The sequence below is a fragment of the Marmota monax genome, unplaced genomic scaffold, assembly GCF_021218885.2.
Source record: "Marmota monax isolate L192 unplaced genomic scaffold, Marmota_monax_Labrador192_F-V1.1 WCK01_AAM20220418_F8-fsc00002, whole genome shotgun sequence".
Classification (NCBI taxonomy): Eukaryota; Metazoa; Chordata; class Mammalia; order Rodentia; family Sciuridae; genus Marmota; species Marmota monax.
Window position 1 is genome coordinate 17,139,242 of NW_026693571.1, and position 21,560 is coordinate 17,160,801.

General features: G+C 35.1%; 1 protein-coding gene across 1 annotated transcript in view; it reads left to right on the forward strand.

The window, feature by feature from the left end:
- The first annotated feature begins 8,424 nt into the window (after positions 1-8,424).
- The window catches only part of Emcn (endomucin), a 106,497-nt gene continuing 93,361 nt past the window's right edge, over positions 8,425-21,560 (forward strand). The window contains exon 1 of the mRNA XM_046458944.2: positions 8,425-8,649. Coding sequence (XP_046314900.1) covers positions 8,583-8,649 — 67 coding nt within the window. The 5' untranslated portion in view covers positions 8,425-8,582. The remainder of the gene's footprint in view (positions 8,650-21,560) is intronic.

Below are 21,560 nucleotides of genomic sequence, written 5' to 3' on the forward strand. Positions count from 1 at the left end.
CTCATTGAAGAGATTGTGCGTTCCTTTGGTTTGAAACTCTGTACCTTCCTCTATCCCAATAACTCTTAGATTTGGTCTTTTTGATGCTATCCCATAATTCTTGGATGTTCTGTTCATGGTTTCTAACTATCCTCACTGTGTGATCAACTTTATTTTCCAGATTGTATACTTTGTCTTCATTATCTGATGTTCTTTCTTCCAAGTGATCTAGTTTGTTGGTTATGCTTTCTGTTGAGTTTTTTTTTTTTATTTGATTCATTGTATCCTTCATTTCAAGGATGTCTGCTTTTTATTTTTCCAGAATCTCTCTCTCTCTTTCTTGAAGTTATCTTTTGCTACTTATATTTGCTCTCTTATCTCATTGTTGAAGTGATTGGTCTTTTGCTTGTATTTGCTCATTTAGGTCATTCTTTAATTCACAGATCACTTTAATCATGAGCTTTCTGAACTTCTTCTCTGACATTTTATCAACTTCACTGTCCATGGGTTCCATTATTATAGTGTCCTGGTTTGTTTGGGGCACTTTCATTCCTTGTTTTTTCATGCTGTCTATGTGTCTTCCTTTCTTGCAGTGTGGATCTGAGATATTAGTTTCTTCCATATATTCTTGTAGTACCCATGCAGATTGTACCTCACCTTGATGTTGGGCTTCCAGACCCTGCTGGTGTCCCTCAATGAATGCTACTGCATCCTGGATCAGGGTCCTGCTTAAGTTGGACTGGGTGGATCTGGGCCATTCAGCTTGACCTCCCTTGGTAGCCTGCTGGTCAGAATGGGTGATCCTGTGCCAAAGGCTAGGCTCTGGCAGTGTCTTCCCTGCTGGGGAATGGGTGGACCAGGTCTGCTGTGTGCCTGGGCCCCATAGAGGCCATTGTGGGTGGATCTGGGCTGCTGGGCTTGACCTCACTAGAAAACTAATTTCTTAAATATTCACTGCTCTTTAGTTCAAGATCTGCTTCAACTATGGGTTTCGACAATTGTATCCTGAAAGCAGAGAAAGAGGAGATTGCAAATAGAAATTGGTGGATAAAGTATCTTGATTATAATGTACAAGATGACATGCCCATTGCATAGACCCTAATAATATTTGTAGATGTTAATAGGAGCATAAAGCAAAAGTTATCATTCTTTAGAAACAAAAGTTTTAACAAATTAGAGATTTGATGGAATGACACATAAAGAAAAAAACTAAAAAGAAATTATAATTGAGCAATCATTATGCTTGATTAAAACAGGAAATAAATATTTAAGAAATATTCCACTCAGAGTCCAGGCTTAGATCGCTATCCTTGACATTTAAAAGAGTAACTTGGGGATAAAAATGAAGAAAAAAAAGCAATATGTTATATATAGTGCAGTTTATAATGAAATTAGAAAGTTCTGTGACAGGAACAACATAAATAAATATAGAGATATCATTTTGGTTGGGTCATGATGGATTAGGGTCTGGCTTTTAGTTTAATATGCTCAGAAATGTAAACTTATCAGACCTGGAGAATTAAACTAAACTCATCATATTCAAAAGACCAGTTGTATAGAAACACAAATATTGACTTATTAATTTGAACATAGCATAATTACTCCTAAGGTGCCGAGACACCAACTGGCCTGTGGGTCAGCATATTATTTTTCTCAGAGGAGAATTCTATTTAGGTGCAAATTTTTAATTAGAAGACTATTTGGACAGCCTGAAAACAAACATAGCATAATTAAATAATTGGATAGGGAACTTTTCTAATAATATCTTGCTCACTGTGTCTTAGACAAGTTTTCACAAAACATCAAATACAAGGGGAAAACATCTAAAACCACTTATCAAATTATTATTTCTTCAATAATTGAAAGTATACTCCTGGTTCCATAAATCAGGTCGAATGCAACAGGAGATTAATAAGTGATTATCAAAGGCCAAATGAAATGTTTAGAATTTAAGGTTTTAGAATTTAAGTATTCAAAATCGTAAAAACTAGTTATGCCTCCCCAAGTACAGTCTAATTGCCCCTTGAAAAGATCAAGCTAGATTTAATTAGTTATGGATTTGACCATATAAATGGAATTTTTATTTTAATTTGAAGTGGTAAAATTTTTGTAAAAGTGTGTTTTGAGATATTGTTGTTGCTGCTTTTTAAACTTTGAATATGCTGATATTAAGATGGCTGGGTACTAGTCAATTAGAAGCATTTATTGTATTTTAAAGTGAAACTTTCCTGGGTGGATGCTGACAGTGAGGACCAGGAAATGCAGCTGCTTCCTTTTAAATGGTAGCAAACATCCATTAAAAAATCATTTTCATAATGATTCAAGCTTGTAATTATTAACTTCTGTGACCATCCCACACACCAATGAATCCCCCCCACACACACACACACATTTATATATGGGAGTTTTTTAAAAGCTCCATGGATGATTCTGATGCTTACATTTGAGGACAAATGTGGGCAATACTGCCAGTCCAGGATATCAGGATCCAAAACCTCATAAGACAGGAAATTTGGATTTTATGATTGGAAATGTGCTCAGAAAATGCAATTTGCTTGTGAAAGCCATTACTATGTCATTTCCTCAGACCAAAGGCTGAATTTGGAAGGATGGGTGAGATTGGGCTCCAGCTTTGTTGTTCATCCAAGATATTTTTATGTTTAATTATATATATGGGTTGGGAAAATATTAAGCCAGTGCTTGTTTAATGAAGTTGAAAACATTAGTAAACAATTCAATTAGGTGATGAAATAGAAATGATTTATTGTGAGAAGTTTGGTGAGAAAACCATTTGTACTTTGCTAAAATTGTTTGCATTTTGGTAAGGTGAACAATTTTATAATGGCCATGTTCTTAATTACTAACATCCTATTCCTAAAACTATTCATCTTACTTTATGAAACAATTCACAAATTTTAGGAAAACTTGAAACAAAGTATCTTATTTTTACACAGAAATGATACATTTAGAATCCTTCCCTTTAAGTCATCTTCAATGTTTAATATAACATGAGCTTGAATTGAAGAACTAAGTTGAAGAACTAAGAATTATCATTACCATTTTAGAGATGAGTAAAGTAAGACTCAGAGAAAAAGTTATTTCTATTCTATTGTCATGTAACAGAACTGGAATATAAGGAGCATCAATTGCTTCAGGTAATTTGCATACATGAATCTCATGTATTATTCCAATGGCACTTTTATGGAAGGGCCCACTGTGATTGAAGGCTTTCTCTGCAGGGTAGTGGGATTGGGAAGTGTGAGGGAACCTTTAAGAGGTGGAGTCTAGTAAGAGTTCATTAGGTCATTGAGGGTATAAAGTAGATTAGGTTCCACAGCTTGGTAATTCTCAAGCAACCTCTTTGGGAGAGGATTGTTATAAAAAGAAGCAAACCTGGCCCTGCCTGTATTTTTTTGTCTCTGCTCCTGGCACATGCCCCCACCAACACTATCTGCCATGATGTGGCCCACGGGAGAGATTAATTAATCCATCATTTCCATCTAAATAATAGTTGGTATCAGGTATTCATTAGAGAAATGCAAAACTGATGAGCAAGTTCCATGAAAAAAAAAAAAAAGAAAAACTAAGAATTGGAGAATTTTATTAACTTCCCCTCATTCACAGAGAGAAAGTGGCAAAGCCAGCACTCCTTGCTCTCATGAAATGAGGATATCTATACATTCATGAAGACTGGCTTTGACTGCTCCCCTCTCTATGCAACCACTGGATCACTGAAAATCTATGCTGACTGTGAGAACCCGGCTAAGTTCCTGGGATTCTAAGTTCACCCAGATATTGGGACAAAGCTGGCAGAATCTAAATCGTGGCTATGAAACAGAAGGGCAAAGACTGGAAGACCTCTATAATAAAAATTATGTAATACTAAAGAAAAAAACTGAAGAAGACCTCTAGAAGATAGAAAGACCACCACATTCCTAGATTGTGAAAAATACATATTTTTGAGATGACTAAACTACCAAAACAATCTAGAGATCCAGAGCAATCCCCATAAAATACAAATGACATTCTTCAATGAATCATAAAAAGCAATCCTAAAATTTGTATGGAAGCACAAAAGACCCAATGATCCTGAGCAAAATAAAGAGCTCAGGATCAGACAAACAAACAAAAAATAACTACCACGCCATATGACAGAGCTCTCCCACGTCTGGGTATTTATCCAAAGGAAGTGCAGGGGATGTTATGCTATCTGATTTCAAAATATATGACAGAGCTGTAGTAACAAAAACAGAATGGTATTGGCAAGAAATTAGACACGCATATCATTGAATAGAATAAAGCACTCAGAAACGTACCTGAACATCTACAGCCAACTGATTCTCGACAAAGGTGTCAAAAACATACCTTGGAGAAAAGATAGCCTCTTCAGCAAATGGTGCTGGGAAAATTGGACATCCACCTGTAGAAGATTGAAATGAGAACCTTGTCTCTCACCCTGCACAAAATCAACTCAAAATGTACCAAACCTCAATTTAAGACCTGAAACTTTGAAACTACCAGAGAAAACATAGTGGAAACATCAAGATGTTGGCCAAGGCAGCTATTTTCTGAATAAGACTCTAGAAGCTGGGGAAACCAAAGCAAGAATTGACAAGCTAAAAAGCTTTTTATCAAGCTAAAAATTTCTGCACAGCAAAGGAAACAATCATCAGAGAGAAGAGACAATCTACAGAATAGAAGAAAATCTTTGCCCAGCTATTCATCTGACAGAGGATTAATATCCAGAATATATAAAGAACTCAAAAAAGCATAACATCAAAAGTATTCCAGTCAAAATTTGGCAAATAATCTGAACCAACACCTCTCAAAATAGGAAGTGCAAATGGCCAATGAATATATGGAAAGTACTCAATATCTTTATCCAATTTACGCCAGTTAGAATGGCTATTATTAAAAAAATTTAAAAATATCCTCAGTGATGTGAGTAAAAGGAACCATCATACAGTGTTAGTGAGAATATATAGCCACCATGAAAAACAGTATGGAAGTTTCCTCACAAACCTAAAAAAAGGCCAGTCACGGTGGTGCACATCTGTAATCCTAGTGACTCAGAAGGCTGAGGCAGGAAGATTGTGAGTTCAAAGCCAGCCTCAGCAACTTGGGGACCCATTTAGCAATTCAGTGAGACCCTGTCTCTAAATAAAATACAAAAAAGGGCCGGAGACATGGATCAGTGGTTAGGTGTCCCTAGGTTCAATTCCCAGTACCAAAAACAAACAAACAGACAAAAAAAAAAAAAAAAAACCCCAAAAATTAGTACCATACACATGACAGAGCTATCCACATCTGGGTATTTATCCAAAGGAAGTGAGGTCAGCACACAAAAGAGACACTTGTGTGTCCATGTTTACCGTGGCACTACTCACAATAGTCACAATATGGAATCTGCTTGGGTGCCTGTCATCAGATGAATAAATAAAGAAATTATGGTATTATACGCAATGGAATATTAGCCATAAATAAGAATGAAATCATGCTATTTTCAGGAAAATGGATAGAACCAGAGGACATGATGTTAAGTAAAATAAGCATACACAGAAAGACAAGTATAGCATGTTTTCTCACATATGTGGAATCTAAACCAGTAAAGAAAAGATGGAAGGGGATAGAGCAAGGAGGGGAAGGGGAATGAGGGGAAGGCAAAGAGGATAGAAGGGAGGGAGGACATGATCTCACCAGTTTGTACAATTAACACCCATTAATAATTTTAATAGAAAAATAGAAGATACTTACAAAGGAAATAAATTCAAATAGAAGAATGTTTTCACCACAAAAAAATTATAAATGTGACTGATGTGTTAATTACCCAAAGTTGATCATTACAGAACAAATACATGTATTGAACCATCTTATCATGCCCTATAAATATGTACAATTATTACTTGTTATTTAAAAAATTATTTTTCTGAAATAAATATTTCTCATTTCTGAGATATTGTGCCAGTAGGATCCCTCCATTTGCATGTCTTCTTGAATCAAGGGACTTACACAAATTTAGAGAGTCATTGTGAAGTGAGAGAACTCTCTTTATAGGCCGAGAAGTTAAATTGGGATAGACAATTGAGAATGTGAGGGACAGACTCTTTGGAAGCTTAATAACCAGCTTGTCATGATGTCTTCTTTCCTTTTGGGGCAATAATGAACTAGCACTGGCCCTGGCATTATGTGCAGAAGATATCTAAGATAGGCTTGGCCACATGACTGGGCCCTTCCACTGTTGAGGCTCATTTCCATTTTGGCTTTGTAGGCAGGGGACTTAATATTTCTTGTACCATGGGTTTCTCAGTATCTATTTCATTTCAGCTCTGTTCCCAACACCCTCAGAAGATCACCCAATTCTCATCTTAATATGCAAGTAACAGGATAAACTATTAGGTTCTATCCCCACCAAGGAAATTACATGATCCTGAAAGTACCTTGAAGTGGAAAATGGGACAAATTTCTAATAAAAGTTGAAAGTCTAATATACCTGTTTCTAACAAGGCAGACTATCTCTAAATGTGAATATCTGTTTCTCAATAGGTGAAATAGGTGAATGTGTGAATGTTTACTTACTAAATATATGCCCTAATTCACTTACTAAATATGCACCCTATTCATTATATCAAAAATAATAAATGCACCTATATCTAGTCTCTACGCATATGCATACATATAAGCAAGCCCACACATTCATCTCTCTTTCCATATATATATTCTATATATATATACACACATATCAATAACACATATTTTTGTGTCTATACTTTCTATTGTGTGCCATTGATCTGTCTCTTCTGTAACCACTACTGTTTTCATTGATTCTTTTACCTTAAAAAAGTGCTTTCTGATCTAGTGAGGCAAAACTGACCACTTTTTATTACGCCTATATTTTTTTTCTGCTTAGCCACTTTAAAATGCATTTTCTTAGTTTTTGTTTCTCTCTCTTTCTTCTTTCCTCTACAAGTCCTTTATATGTTTGTTGGTTTGTTGTTTTTGTTTTTGTTTAAATAGCCTAAATATCTACAATTAAGCATTCTTGGAATGGGTTTCACACAGCACTCAGGAATAAGAAATCCAAGTGCCTTTGGATACCCTAGAAATGATCGTGACCAGCATCAGTGGTGACCCTGTGTGCTGTGAACTCCAGAGTTAGAGTACAGCAGGGAGCAGGAAGTGAGTTAATGTGCATTCACACAACCACACCCCAATTTATTTCTGGAAAGTACATGTGACAGCTATTCATATACATTGATATCATTATATTCTCCAGGATGTGCCAGACAAAATTATAATCCCAAAGGTGTTCTGTTTTATAAAATCAATAAGAATAGAGGGTGTAATCAAGTCTCCCTTAAAGTCCACAATAGAAACCCAGCCCTTCTGAGACGTGGCATAACTTAGGATGAAACAAGCTAGTGTATTCAGGGGTTTTGAGCCACAATTGCTCTTGGGTGGAATCGGAGTCCTTTCCAGCATGGTTCAGCAATGAGATGTGTTACTTCCTTATAAACAGGTAAAGGTATAAGTTTTGAATAGTTTCTTTTCAGGGTAGATCAATCTACACTCCTGTCCAGTAGATCACAAGTCTAAGGTCTATTAAAGGGTGATTGGCTGAGATTAGATGTGAAGTCTGTGGATGAGGAAGTTATTGTCACACATCAGAGTTGCATCCAGAGTAGAGGCAGAGTTATCACCATGTTTCAGTCGGTCATCACCGACATGAAAGAGATTCCTGCTATATAGGTCATCCTGCCTGGTTGGCATTCTTGTCCGGAAGAATTCATCACTCCCAGCCTCACTGGTCTGCAGTGATGGCATTCCACCCAATGCCATTCTAATGCCATCCCCTCTACCCACAAAGTATTATAAGTATTTTTTCCTTGCTCTTCATCAAAGCCCAGCAATAAAAACAGTGAACACCCACACTCATCTTGCTTAAATAATTTAAATAGCTTGTAAAACCTCTCTGGGCAGTCTAAAGAAGTCTCCTTGCTTACTCAAGGGCAGATTATGATCTATGCGATAAGATTTTGCACTTATCTCCCCCATAAGGTAGTCTTCTACTAGTCTGACTTTCAGGTAGAAAAGAGAAGACAAAATGTGATTCCCGCTGGATTTTGCTCTGATGTCTAGCCCTGGGGAAGTTAAAGCTTTTTTATTCACCCTGAGTAGCCGCTTAATGAGGTCCCTTTATAACCACTCCAAAATGTACTTTCAAAACAAAAGTTAGAAAGCTCTCTGATCCATTCTCAAGAAGAATCTGTTTCTGTTCAAAACCCATCCTGACCTTTTAGTTGAAGAAGAACAAAATAATGTAGTAACAAAAACACAAGTGGCTGCCAAAGGAAGAGAGAGAGGGGAAAAAAAAGAGTTCCTGTAAGGGACTGAAACAATAAATCTCCTCTCTGCTGAACTCCCAAAGGGAGTGTGTGTATTTCCTCCCGTTCCTTATCAGAGCCCCCAAAATAAGTAGGAATGAGCAGTGGCTGCTCACATTCAGCACACCTTTTCCATTTGCTAATAAGGCCCTGCCAGGCTGGGAGGAAATTTTCCCTGCCTTACTCTGAAGAGAGAAGCCACTGTGAGGATCCACAGGCACCATGCAACTGCTTCAAGTGACCACTCTCTTTCTTCTGTTCAGTCTTTGCAGCTGTGAAATCACCCCAGGTACCAATTTGTTATTCTTCTGATGGTGTGGATGAGAAATAACTATGAATGAGCTCTTAGCCTTAGTTTACCTTCAGGGAGCTTTTCCTGAAATTTTGATACAGCGATTCTTTTGCTGAATTGAGCGTGTGGACATTGACTTCCATTGCATGGAGACAGTGCCATAGAGAGAACATTTGCTTTCACTGAAGGGAAACACTTGCTGATGCCATAGACTTGAAGTGTTTGATGAAATCGTAAAGGCACTAGAAATATACAGAAGAAAAATCTGGGGATAGAATGCTGGCTAACATGCACCACTTCTCAAATATGTATTCCTTTTAGACATAAGTCCAGAAGCAATAAGATTGTTATGAATGGCTGAAAGATTGGTAACTGGAAATGTTGCATCACAGATGCTCCCCTATATTAGTTCCAACTGTCTATCAGCTCTGATCTATTGAGAAGTTGGGTACAGCTGCCTAAAGAAAGGAATCTTAATATCTTAAACTGTTGGGATGAGACAGGGAGACTCATTTAGTTAAAGATTATAGAGTTTTGTTACAAAAATCTACATGCATCAAAACATATGCACATATTTTGCATAACATTTTAAGAATATGTAAACACAAAATCCCTGTTGCTTGACTGCAAGTTAAGAAACTCCTATAAAGGATATATATGTATCTACATAATCCCTGACTATATTAATGAACAGTGGCAAGAAATGATTATGTTTGACTCTTAACCTTCCCTGATTAATTCATTGTAATTCTAATTAAATGTAATCAATATTTATTAAGCTCCTATCCTATATTTGGCAGTGAAAGGAATATAAAAATGAGTAAGATGCCCTTGCCTATGGAGGTAAATGTACCATTGGGAGAAATAAACAAGTGATTCTAATACAAGACAGACTTAATAAGTGTGAAAACCAAACTATCATAAAAGAACATAGTTGTAAAGATTGATTCTGATCCTGAGAAATCCTAGGGGGAAAATATCCAAAAACTCAGTTCTAATTTTATTTTGTCTGGGCTCTTTTCAAAAGTTTGTTGCCTACAAAATTCTGATGTATAAGTATAATGTAGGGAAAAAATAAGCAACATCTTATCAATCATTTTTGAGCAACATTTTGTCAATAATTTTTCAAAATATCTATGTAAAAAGTTAAGACAAATTCCACAACATTGCAGAATCACATAGCTTGTTTCCCATGCAATTTGGAATTTCCAGAGTTAGGTTGCAATAGGTATCAAAGGCAGAAATTTTAACTTAGAAGAGTTATTAAGAATCTGACTTTTAAAAATAAAGAATGTATATCAGCTGTCACAGAAATCAATGCGCTAGTGGATGAGTAAAGTCAATCCGCGTGAGAAAGACTGATAAGAATCTCAATGCCATAAAAAGCATGGCTCACAAGTACATGCCAGGTTAATATAAATTCCGAAAGTCTGTGTTAGGCTGCTGGCAGGTCCAGGTCTGCAAGCATCAGCAAGTACAGCATTTTGCCAGCATTATTAAACTCAGAATGGATTACACGTCCTTTGAAAACAAAGTGGAGTAGGATCAATAGAATTAGCTTCCAAAACTTGTCAATAAGGAAGATATGAAGGTGAAGGACATCGCAGAATGGTCTGGCAGATTCTTCCTATTACGTTGGCTTTGGTAAAGCGCCAGCCTCCTTGAGCTCCCTGGTAATGAGCACAACCTTTTTTAAACAGTATCATCTTGCTAATGAACTGTTAACCCAAGGAAGATGGTTTCCCATTTGTGCACACACAAAACTTAAACAATGATTCTCTCTCTCCATTTCTGCCGATAAGCCCACTTATTAACTAAAGGCCAGTGTCTGTGACATCTAAAAACAAAGCAAAACAACAACAAAACTGCCTCATTTATCAGAGAAAAGGAAGTTACAGCATAGGAGCAGACATCCACTATCCATGTGGTGCCTAGAGGGAACTGAAAGAGCTTTTCCCATGGGCACTTAAGTCTTTGCTGCACCTGGCTTGGCCTGCTTTGTTTCCTTCACAGGTCGGGCACAGGAAGTGAAGCATTTCCTAGGCTGATCTAGTAAGTTCTTTCCTTTACTCCCTGTGCCAGGAACACACTGATTCCAGAGCTTCACATGTTCCCCAAACTTAGGATGATTAACACATTCTAAGGTGCAGGAGACATTTCATCTGCCTAACATTCACAAGTTGTCAAGCAGATCCTTGCTTTTTGCATAGTTATTTATTTCTAAATCATAATCTTTTAGAGAAATTGATCACATTTCCTTTCTAATGTTTTTGTCAGTCTCAGATTTTAATAAATACAATACAGGCTTTTGTGTTGTCAAAATCCAAGGACTCTTTCTACATGGCATGAGTGACTTTTATTACTTGGTTGGTGGTATACTATTTTACAATGTCCAATTTGGAAAGCTTTTCTTTTGAAAAATATATATAGGAGTTTCCTGAAAGGAAACTGTCATTCTTTCCTAAAGTTCTCTAAATTGTACTTAAAACTGAACAGACCCCTACAGTGGCATTTAAGCTCCTTTGAGCTTTCAAGTCTAGATTGATGAGCTTTTGACTATCAGGACTGAGAAGTTAAAGGAAGGATGATTCTAAGCAAAAGAAGGTCCTGGAAACAATATGTATTTACTCTTCAGATGCCATTTCTTTTTAAACTTTACATTAATTCAGGAATAAAAAAAAATAGCATTTTCAGACAGAAATAGATTCCCCTTTATTGGTATCTGAAGGAGGATTTAATTGCTTGGAGAAATTCATTTGTTAGTGACTGAACATTCAATTTCTTGAAACAAAAATTGATTGAAGATACTGTAAGCAAATTCTACACTGAATGCTCTAGATTTATAAAAATCATCCTTTGCCCTAGAAGTGGGGAAGGAAAGAAGATAAGCCAAATTTGATTATAGTAAAGGTCTCAAGAGGTGAATAAAGAATATTATGGAAAATTTGCAGCTAGCTTAGTTTGTGGTATAAGATCATCAGAAAAGTCTTCATATAAAACTATAAATTATGAGCTTTTATGAACAGATTTTGTTGAATATGAACATTGAAACATCATAGTATTCTAGTCTGAAAATATAGGGAGGCCACGCGTTGGGCAGAGTTAAGGATTTCCTGAGTATTAAGAAATAAGTTTGGAAAGATAGCAGCAGGAATACCAGGAAGATAAATATTGATTCATATTGCTGGGAGTATAGCTCAGTGGTAGAGCATGCTTAGCATGTGTGCTGCCCTGGGTTCAATCCTCAGCACGATCAAAAAAGAAATATTGATTCATAAAGTTGATTAATTTACAACTTGTAAGTGTGTTTGAGCATGGGAATTGTATGATTGGAAATAAAAATTAGGAAGCTCAATCTATCAGCAAAATATTTGTCTAGACTATTGGAGTCAAGAGAGATAAAAGGTAAAGAAATTAGTTTGTCATTGGAAGTCTGAGAGTATGACAATGAAATGAAAAGAAAGGTCTGGTAAGAGGTTTAAGGAAATAGAAAATGTGTAATTTATTATTTTTACTGCCAATGATAGAGCAGGCTGAAACATAAGAATGACATTACTTTAATATTAGAAATAGGCAAATGGCTTTGGAGCAAAGGAAGGGAAAGGAGGGAGTTGGTTTGGTGGAAGAGTGATTTTGGTTTTTGACATGTTGACCTTGAAATGCAGATAAGATATTCAAGTTGTTTTTTTTTGGTAATAAAACTTACCTGGTGGGTAGTTGGGACACCCTTGGTTTTGGATGTAGTAGGTGATGAGAGGTGTTGAATGTTCTTTAGTTCTGAATCCAAAGAGTTCTTAGTCCTGCTCATTATAGCATTAATAAGAAAGGTCATCTATTTGCTCTCCTTCTTGATGCCTATATTTTTAACTCTCCTATGGCACTTATTTTCCAATTTCATCAGTTATTTGTGTGTCTTATCTCCTTTACCAGATTTTAAGTCCTTTAAGGAAGGTGCATATTTTCTATAGATTGTTTGCCCAGCAAACAATGAATGAAGGTATAAATGAATGAAAACGTGTGTGTGCGCGCGCATGTGCATGTATATATGTAATTTCACTTTTACTTTCATTTCACCTTAAATTCCTTCCCATGACAATGACTTATGAGCTTACTACTTTGTCCTTGTGAAAAGTTATGAACAGGTGTGAATTACGTAACATAGGTATGAGTGGATTATTTTGATTCAAGGCTATGAAAGTGATAACCAAATACAAGGGCATATTGTCAAAAGCTAGTCAGTTCTCAAAACTTGGCAGAAGAAAACACAATAATATTAGATGAACACCTACTTTCAGGTAACAATAATTTTACAACAAATCTGAAAAAAGAAATTGCTGTAACTCTGACCATTGGGAGGGAAAATTTCAAAATAGAATTGACTCTACTCTCTGTTTGGGATATTAAATACTTAATGTAATACTATAATATAGTTAGAAATATTCAGGAGATACCATATTCTCAACCAACCTTAAAACACAAAATGGCTTTTGTTAAAAGCAAAATTCACAAAAAGAAAAGTTGGAAGAAAGTTAAAATAACTACTGCACATCATTACTTCTTGTGTCATTGTAGGTACCGTGAGTTGGCTGCTTCAAAGCAGGTCATTTTGCTTAGTACTTCTGTTTAGTTTAATCTACATCAACATCTCTTAATGTGTAATAGGTGATCTATGGTAGGAAAAGTAAAATAATATGGAACAAAATCAATGGGAAAAGTATTTAGTCCCAAGCCATTTCTTTAGCATTTTTTCTTTACCCTCTCATTTTTCAATGGTCCCTACCTAAAAATAAAAGTGATTATTCTAGAACTCCTATTTATAGGAGATTCAGAAACACATTCACTGTCAGTTTTATCTTATGAACTGTAATTATTCAGAAAATTTAGGGGAAAAAGATGAGCATTTGAGGGTTTCAGAAAGTTTTTAATTTCCTAGATAATTACCCATCTTTTCCTTTTCATTGGTGAAAAGCATTTCAAGCGTCAGGTACATATTTTAACTTTTGAAAAATTATCAATCCAAATTACTTATAATCTTTTTTTCCCTTTAGCAATCACTTTCTAAAATCTTCATCTTCGAGACCAATCTGAGTGCACATTTCTAAACACTGAATGTCAAATCAGAAAGTTACCATGACATTCAATTCCTTAATAGCCTCTCTTTTGCTGCTTCTGGATTCCTATGTGTCACTACAGCTTTGTTGGGTTAGGCTAACAATGCCTGTTGGGTGTTAGGGGCAGCTCTCTCAGTAAGGGAGATTTTTTTTGTCCTGTTGACCACAATAGCAGTGTCAACATGAGAAACATTAATAGTGTCAGTTAAAGCTAGAAAGGCCACTAAATGGGTCCCAAATGTTGGGCAACCATTAAAAAAATGCTTTCAAAAATTTAATAGAGGTTTTGTATCTTAAGAATGATATATCAGTCGAGATGATCATAACTGGTCTGTAAATACAAGCAGTCACCATGTGGGCACTAGGCATCTGCTCTGTCTTTCCCAACATCTTTTCTGGCCCGGTATACACCAGCTATTGCTGTGGCAACTAGCTACACACAGGTGTAGCCAGACAGTACCCCGCCTCACTTTCATGCATATTGCTTTCTGTCAGGTGCTATTCTGGTACCAATGTATGTTTCAGAATCCCACCTGGCACTGTCAGATGCTTGAGCTACAAGTGCAGATGCATCCCATGAACAGCTCTTAACCCAGGGATGAGTGGAGATAGCAAATAAATGCTTTCCTCTTCTAACCTGCTCTGGTCTTACTCTTTTAGTTCCTCTCTCCCTTCCCCTAGGTTCATGTTCCTTTAAAAACTGACTGTACATTTATTTTTGGTCTCAGGCTCAGCTTTCTGGGGAACTCTAGGATTTATTATTTTTCTTGATGGAAACATTTTGGTTTGGGGGTGATAGTGTATACCTAGGTATAGATTAGTTACAGATTCTCTGATGCTTTAATTAATATGCACTACCCTCCCTTCTTCCTCTCTACTTAACAAGCAAAAAGCATTGATTGATCATGAGATGAATAAACTCAACAATATTCTAAACAGAGCCTGTTCTAAGACAATCATTTGCCTGCTTGCATATACTCAGTCATGAATTATTCTGTGAGGTTAGTAGTCAAAAATGTCAATGTCATTGATTTTACTGAAATGTGGACTTCTTTTTAATCTGTTAATCAGTCATTCAGTACTAATTTTGTCAAATACCAGAAAATGGAGATCACAATTGGGTCTGACCCAAATTAACTCAGAGAAATATTGCTACATCTACAATCATCTGCCATTTACCATGCCACACACTTTGCACACATTACTTCCATCAGAACATTTCAAGTTTATCTGAATTATTCCCATTTACTTATTAATAATTAGAGGCTTAGAAATGGAGTCAATTATACTGGGGTTGTATGGATTAAAATCAAATGAAGAACTATTGCTCTTTAAAACCTTCCCATACAGCTCACTCTCTTCCAATACGGTGACACTTCAGTAAGTTGAGTTCTCTGATCAAAACAACTAAGGTTAGAAAGTTGCCACTTGAGTACTTAATAAATCCACTGTTGCCTTCTCACAGCATCTACAGCATTTCTACGTAATGACAACAATTTCCTAATATCCTTGGTTCCATTCATTCCTAGGGAACCCATTTGGAAGGAGCTATAGGCATTTGTCTACCTGAACATTATGTGGGTTGAAATAAAATTTGTGTGTCTCTAAACAACAATGAAAGTAGTATGTGACTGGAGAAGATGGGGAAAAAAAAGAAACTCAAAAGAAATAATTATGGCCTAGATGAGTCATTTTGGGTCACATTTGTATTTCTGGAGTCAAACTGTCTGAGTTCAAAGTTCAGTTTGACTACTTGCTAGTTGTGTGAACTCAAGCAAGTTACTTAACTTTCAGCTTCTTTAGCTGTAAAATGGGGGTGAGCATAGTCCTTACCTCATGGGGATATTGGAATGATCACATAAGGCAAGATGCATAAAGCACCTAGAATAGAGTCTGGCATGTGGTGAATACTATATGAACATGCTGAGTTATAGAACTCAGAATCCTGTAGCTTATTATATCCCATTTCTTAGATAAAATAATGTAATTCCAAGCTGAATCAAGTCAGAACAAGCGAGTGTTTAAATAATTATAATCATAATCCTTGTCAACTAAAATATAAGATCATAAAAATTTTCACAATAGAATTAGTACAGGACTCTAGAAAGATAGTTGCAATATTATATTTTAATCACCATATATGCCACACAATTTGATATATGAAAACTTGTGCATTCTTTGGAATGCCTTTCAGATTTGTAAATTATTTAAAGTTACTCTGTGAACTAACCACTCAAATTAAAAAGCAAAACAGTGTTTTTATTTAATGAGAATTCTAATTTTTAGCCCCCAAACTGTCAATATGCACAAATATTATTACCTGTATTAAAAAACTGGGCATTGCTCAAAGTGATGGAATACTTTAATGGAAAGAACTTGGACTCAATGTCAAAACAAAATGTGGCTCTGCTTCTTAGTATGCTTTAATTGGTCAACATATTAAATCCTTTTCAGCCTCAGTTTCTGTAACTAAACATGAAAAAAGCTGTGAGAAAAAGATTTTTAAACACTATGTACATCATAATTTCCGATTAAGATATTATTATGTTAACCAACATTTAAATCACAGAATAAGTAGAAAGCTATTGCATAAATTTCAGAATTCTTTCTTACTAGCTGGCTCTGTCTTTCCACCATTTCTCTTTTACCATAAAACCTCTCTCTCTATACACACACACACATATATACACACATACACACACACACACACACACACATATATATATATAAACCCTCTGAGTTAAAATTTATATATATATATAAATTTTGTATATTTAAATATATATAAGTGTATGTATTTATACATATTTATGTGTGTGTGTATATATATATGTGTGTGTGTGTGTGTGTGTATTGTGTGTGTGTGTGTCTGTTCACATCCAAATGGCCATGTACTGAAATAATGCTTGATTATAAAAATCACACACAAAACACAGAAAACCATTTGTATCACACATTGAATTTATTTTTAACTGAAGTGGGAAAAGAAATCCTTTTCTGTGGTAGGAACTGTGAAATTGCCCTCCTGGGGTATTCAGCAAGTGTGAGGACACAAACACGGAGCTCCTGGACACTCTCCCCAGGGTACAGAGGCTACTCTGCATTCATCAGCTCAAAGCCATTGTGACAATGCTTCTATCCAACCACAGGACATCTCCTGGTTTCATCTCTCCCTGATAATCCAATTTTAACTAACTTAAAGATTTATTAATAGCAAGTACATTATTGAGATTAGAATAGTTAATTCATTTGAATCAATAAGCTTTTTATTTTTTTCTTTTTTCCCTTTCATTTTCTGACAGTTTCATTTATTCTGTTCGATTCTCATGTCAACTGAAGTCTAAAATTCTATAGGTTTACCTGATCAAAGAAAAGTTACAAAACTGACAACTAGTTGAATATCTTTAACTAGAACCAGTTAGCATCTAACTGATATAAATCTCTTGAGAGGTAGGACAACATCTAACTGATCTCATTTCCTCCTCCCCAGGACCTGTTTTTGTCACATAGGTGATATTTAGTTATTAGCCTTTATTTTAATTTGGAGAACTGCATTTCTTCAAAAGTCAGCAGGATTGAAAATATCTAAAGCATTCCTGGATTGGTTTTCAGTTACTTGAGGGCAACGTTTATTTTTATCCTTGGCCTATGTAGTGGACAATCTGTGAAAGTCATTTGGGGATACAGTGTTGGTTGGCTGAACTTATTCAATTTGCTTCACGAAGCTAACTTTTCATCTTATTTTGTATAAAAAAATAGAATGCCCACCACTCTATCACAATGACTGTCCAAATCATGCCAGAATGCATTGACAATCTGAACACTAGTGTTTCTTGCTAACAAAAAAATAAAAATAAAAATAAAAATACTATCCTACACTTCTATGCCTCATTCACCAGGCCACTCTGAACCGTTCATACTGGATGAGTCCAACCCTCACTAGGTCAAATTATAAAAATTCAGTTGTAAATAGTTCACATCTCCAACTCTAAAGTTCAGTATATTGAGTAATTAACTCTATTCTAATATTATGTAAAATAAATGCATCAGATAGTTGAGTTCTCAAGATTTAAAAATTCATAGATCTGTAAGTAATCAAAATGCTGTTCAGTGGTAGAGAAAGAACTGTCAGAGCCAAGAGCCTTATATTTTTAGCTACAAAGGGCCACAAGCCTGCTATGGGACTGGGGCAAGCAAATTATTTATCTTCTCAAGATTTTAACTTCCACAACTATAAAGTGAGTGTGGCTTTCCTAATTGATCATAGGTTTTTTTAAATTTTTTTCAGATTCACAATTTTATGCTTTTACTGTAACAAACAATTTCTATACATTTTGCCCTGAGTTATCTTGTCCCATTTTCCTTCTAGTTATTATTAGGCTCATTATGGAGCAAAGTGCCAATTCTGTTCCACAGCATTTACTTCCTTTGGGGATTTTTGACAATATCTCTTTGGCATGTCCACGGCCAATTCTCTGCCATGAGAGACACTTCTCACAGAACACATTCACAGAAACATTCTTTCCATTTTTCCATGGTGTACTATTTGAATGAAATTTAGAGAGATCTGTCAGGATTGGGGCTAGAAAAGAGATTTCAGTGGAGAGAGAAGGGGAGGAGGGAAAGAAACTCGTTGACACCCAGAAAAACATTACCAGAGTAAAAAGGAGGTTAAAAGAGTAGAAGAAAGCGACAAGAGTCTGGGAGGAAGAGAGAACCTCTTTGAGACATCTTGGATGGGGAGATGGAGAGACTTTCCAAATGCTCTCATGATTTGGTAGAGCATTCTCCATTCCCCACCACCTATGTAGCCACTCTTACAGGCCTGGTAGCCAGTGGGATTCCTTCTTACCGTTAAAGTTCTTGGCTGGGCATGGTTGTGTACACATGTAATCCCAGAGACTCCAGAGGCTGAGGCAGGAGGATCACAAGTTTGAAGCCAGCCTCAGCAATTTTACGAGGACTTAAGCAACTTAGCAAGACCCTGTCTCCAAAAATTAAAAGGACTGGGGATGTGGCTCAGTGGTTAAGTGCCCCTGGGTTCAGTCTCTGGTACCAAAAATAATAATAGCAACAATGACAACAACAAAATAAAAAACATTACAGTTCTTGTGTTCCTTCCTCCTTCCCTGCATCCATCCTTTCCATTTGCAGAATGCTCTCTTCACAGTCCTATCCTCACAAGGTAAGCAGAGGTGTTACATTTAGGGAATGGGTTTAAGTCGTCTGATCCCAGGGAAAATTTTGGTATAAATTCTGTGTAATCTATTTTTTTTTGCCTGTACTAGTTTATGATAATAGAAACAATATTTGGCCAGGACAAATACTGATTGAACTACTGAACTCTCCCTAGCACATAGGCTTAAATTTCAGCCTGTTTGAGTATCCCTTATTAAACAGTTACTCTTCATTCCCTACTAACACTAAAATCTCCCTCCTGCTTTCATTAACATTGACAAACCCTGGCCTCTACCATAGAGGCTGCTCAAGAAAACTTGCCACTTTCAACAATAATTTGATTAGGCAACCAGTTTCAGTACTCCCTTCAACATTTAGAAAATATGTTGAATATAAAGATAAAAAAATATTTTCCAACACAAGGTGTTTGATACAGTTTAATCAGTTATATGGAATTTATTGCCCATATTAAAGAAAAGAAATAAAAAAATAAGCTCAATAAAGGGGTAAGAGAAAATAAAAAATAATAATAAGAGCAAAAGTTAATGAAATGGAAGGTAAATATATAGTGCAAAGAATATCTTCACATATAAGATCACTAAAACTCTGCAGATACAAATCAAGAGAAAAAAGAAACAAAAGGAAAATACACCTGCAGATTACGTTAAAAAAAATTTGTGTTTAATGAGTGAATGTAATGAAAATATGCCAATCATTTTGGAAATTTATATAAAATAAATACATTCCTAGGAAATATAGCCAACCAAAACTGACTCAAGAAGAAATGCAAAATTTTAATAGGCCTTTAACAAAACTGACTCAGCAATTAATATTCCCACAAAGAAAATTCTCAGCCCACTTAGTGTCTCCAGAAAGTTAAACAAAACACTCAAATAATAAAACCAGATTTACATAAACTCTTACAGAGAATAAAAATAGAGATTAAAAACTTAACAGTGATATTATAAAATGAGGAATGTTTTATAATATAGATCAATTTCATTTTTAAAGGTTTTTGAAATATTTTTAGAAAGGTTCTTCATCATGCTCAATTAGGATTAATTAGCAAAGTGAAGTTTGGTCTAAAACTAGAGAATCCATCAACACAATTCACTGCATTGATAAAATAAGGAGAAAGATGTATGATCATTTCAGTGGATGCAGAAAAATCACTTCTAAAAATTCAATATTTATTTTTGACAAAACTACTAAGGTAACTGAAACAATAAGGCAAATTTCCTAATCTAATACAGTAACTTCAAAAACTTAGAGCAATCATCATGAATAATTATTCATTGTTAGCTTTGAGAGTGGAAACAAAGCAATCTTTCCTAGCAATATTATTTTTACAAAAACATTGTGTTAATATCCTATCTAGTGCTAACAAAAAAGAAAATAAATATTACAAGAATTAGAAAGGAAAATAACAAAACTAATATTATTTGTAGATGATATGATATGATTGTGTAAGTAGAAAATCCAGAAGAATTTGTTGCCAAGTTATTCATCATGGCTTCTACATATAAAATTCATGTAAAATTAATTGTATTTTCATCAATACAACATGCATTTTAAAAAAATAATTTAACAATATGCCATCTAAAGAAACATCAAAAAGCCAAGTACCTATACATATTCTAGTAAAAGATATGAATGATATTTCACTGTGTGACACTAAAGAAAACTTGAAATATTACAAAAATATACTATGTTCATTGATTGGACAAACCAATATGTGGAATAAGCTTATTATAAATTTTACATGGAAATTCATAAGATCAAGATAACCTTAGTTATTCTTGTAAGTAAAACAAGAAATGAGAGCCTAGTGTTTTAATTATGAGGTCCCATAATAAAATATAATAATTAAAACTGTCAAACTGGTTCATGGTAGACAAATCAAGCAACAGTGGGGTCAATTCCACATAGATCAATGTAATAGAGAGCTTTAAAACAGACCTCTAGCTATATAGATCTTTGTTATAAAACAAAGATGGTATAATATAGCAGTGGGAAAGAATTGGCCTTTTTAATAAATGCTGCTGTGAAGACTGGTTAGTCACAGGGAAAAAATTAAATTGGATTCCAGTATATTACTATATACAAAGTCAATTTTAGTTGAATTACTGACTTAAATGTAGAAAGTATTAAAAACATTAAGACAAATTTAGGATACTATGTTCATAACCTTAATCTAGGAAGAGACATAAAAAGCACTAACCAAAGAAGACATACAGTTGATTGCACTAGAATTAATCATACCATTTATCAAAAGACCAGGTAGCAAAATGGATAGACAGTCATAAAATGAAAGACATGTATTATCTCTATAACTGACCAAAAAACTCATCTACAATATATGGAAACAATACAAAACAGTAAAAGATTAAAACCAACTAATCAAAAAAATGGCAGTCTTAACTAGATACAAAACAATAAGAATACAAACATGTTCATAGCAGTATTTTTAGAAGAGTCAAAAATAATTGACAGCTTAATGTTTTTCATTGCCAAATATACAAATAAATTGTGGTTCATTCAATGAATTGTATACACCAATTATAATGAACATACTGTAGCTATCATCAAAAAATGAAAAATAATTTAAATATACTGAGA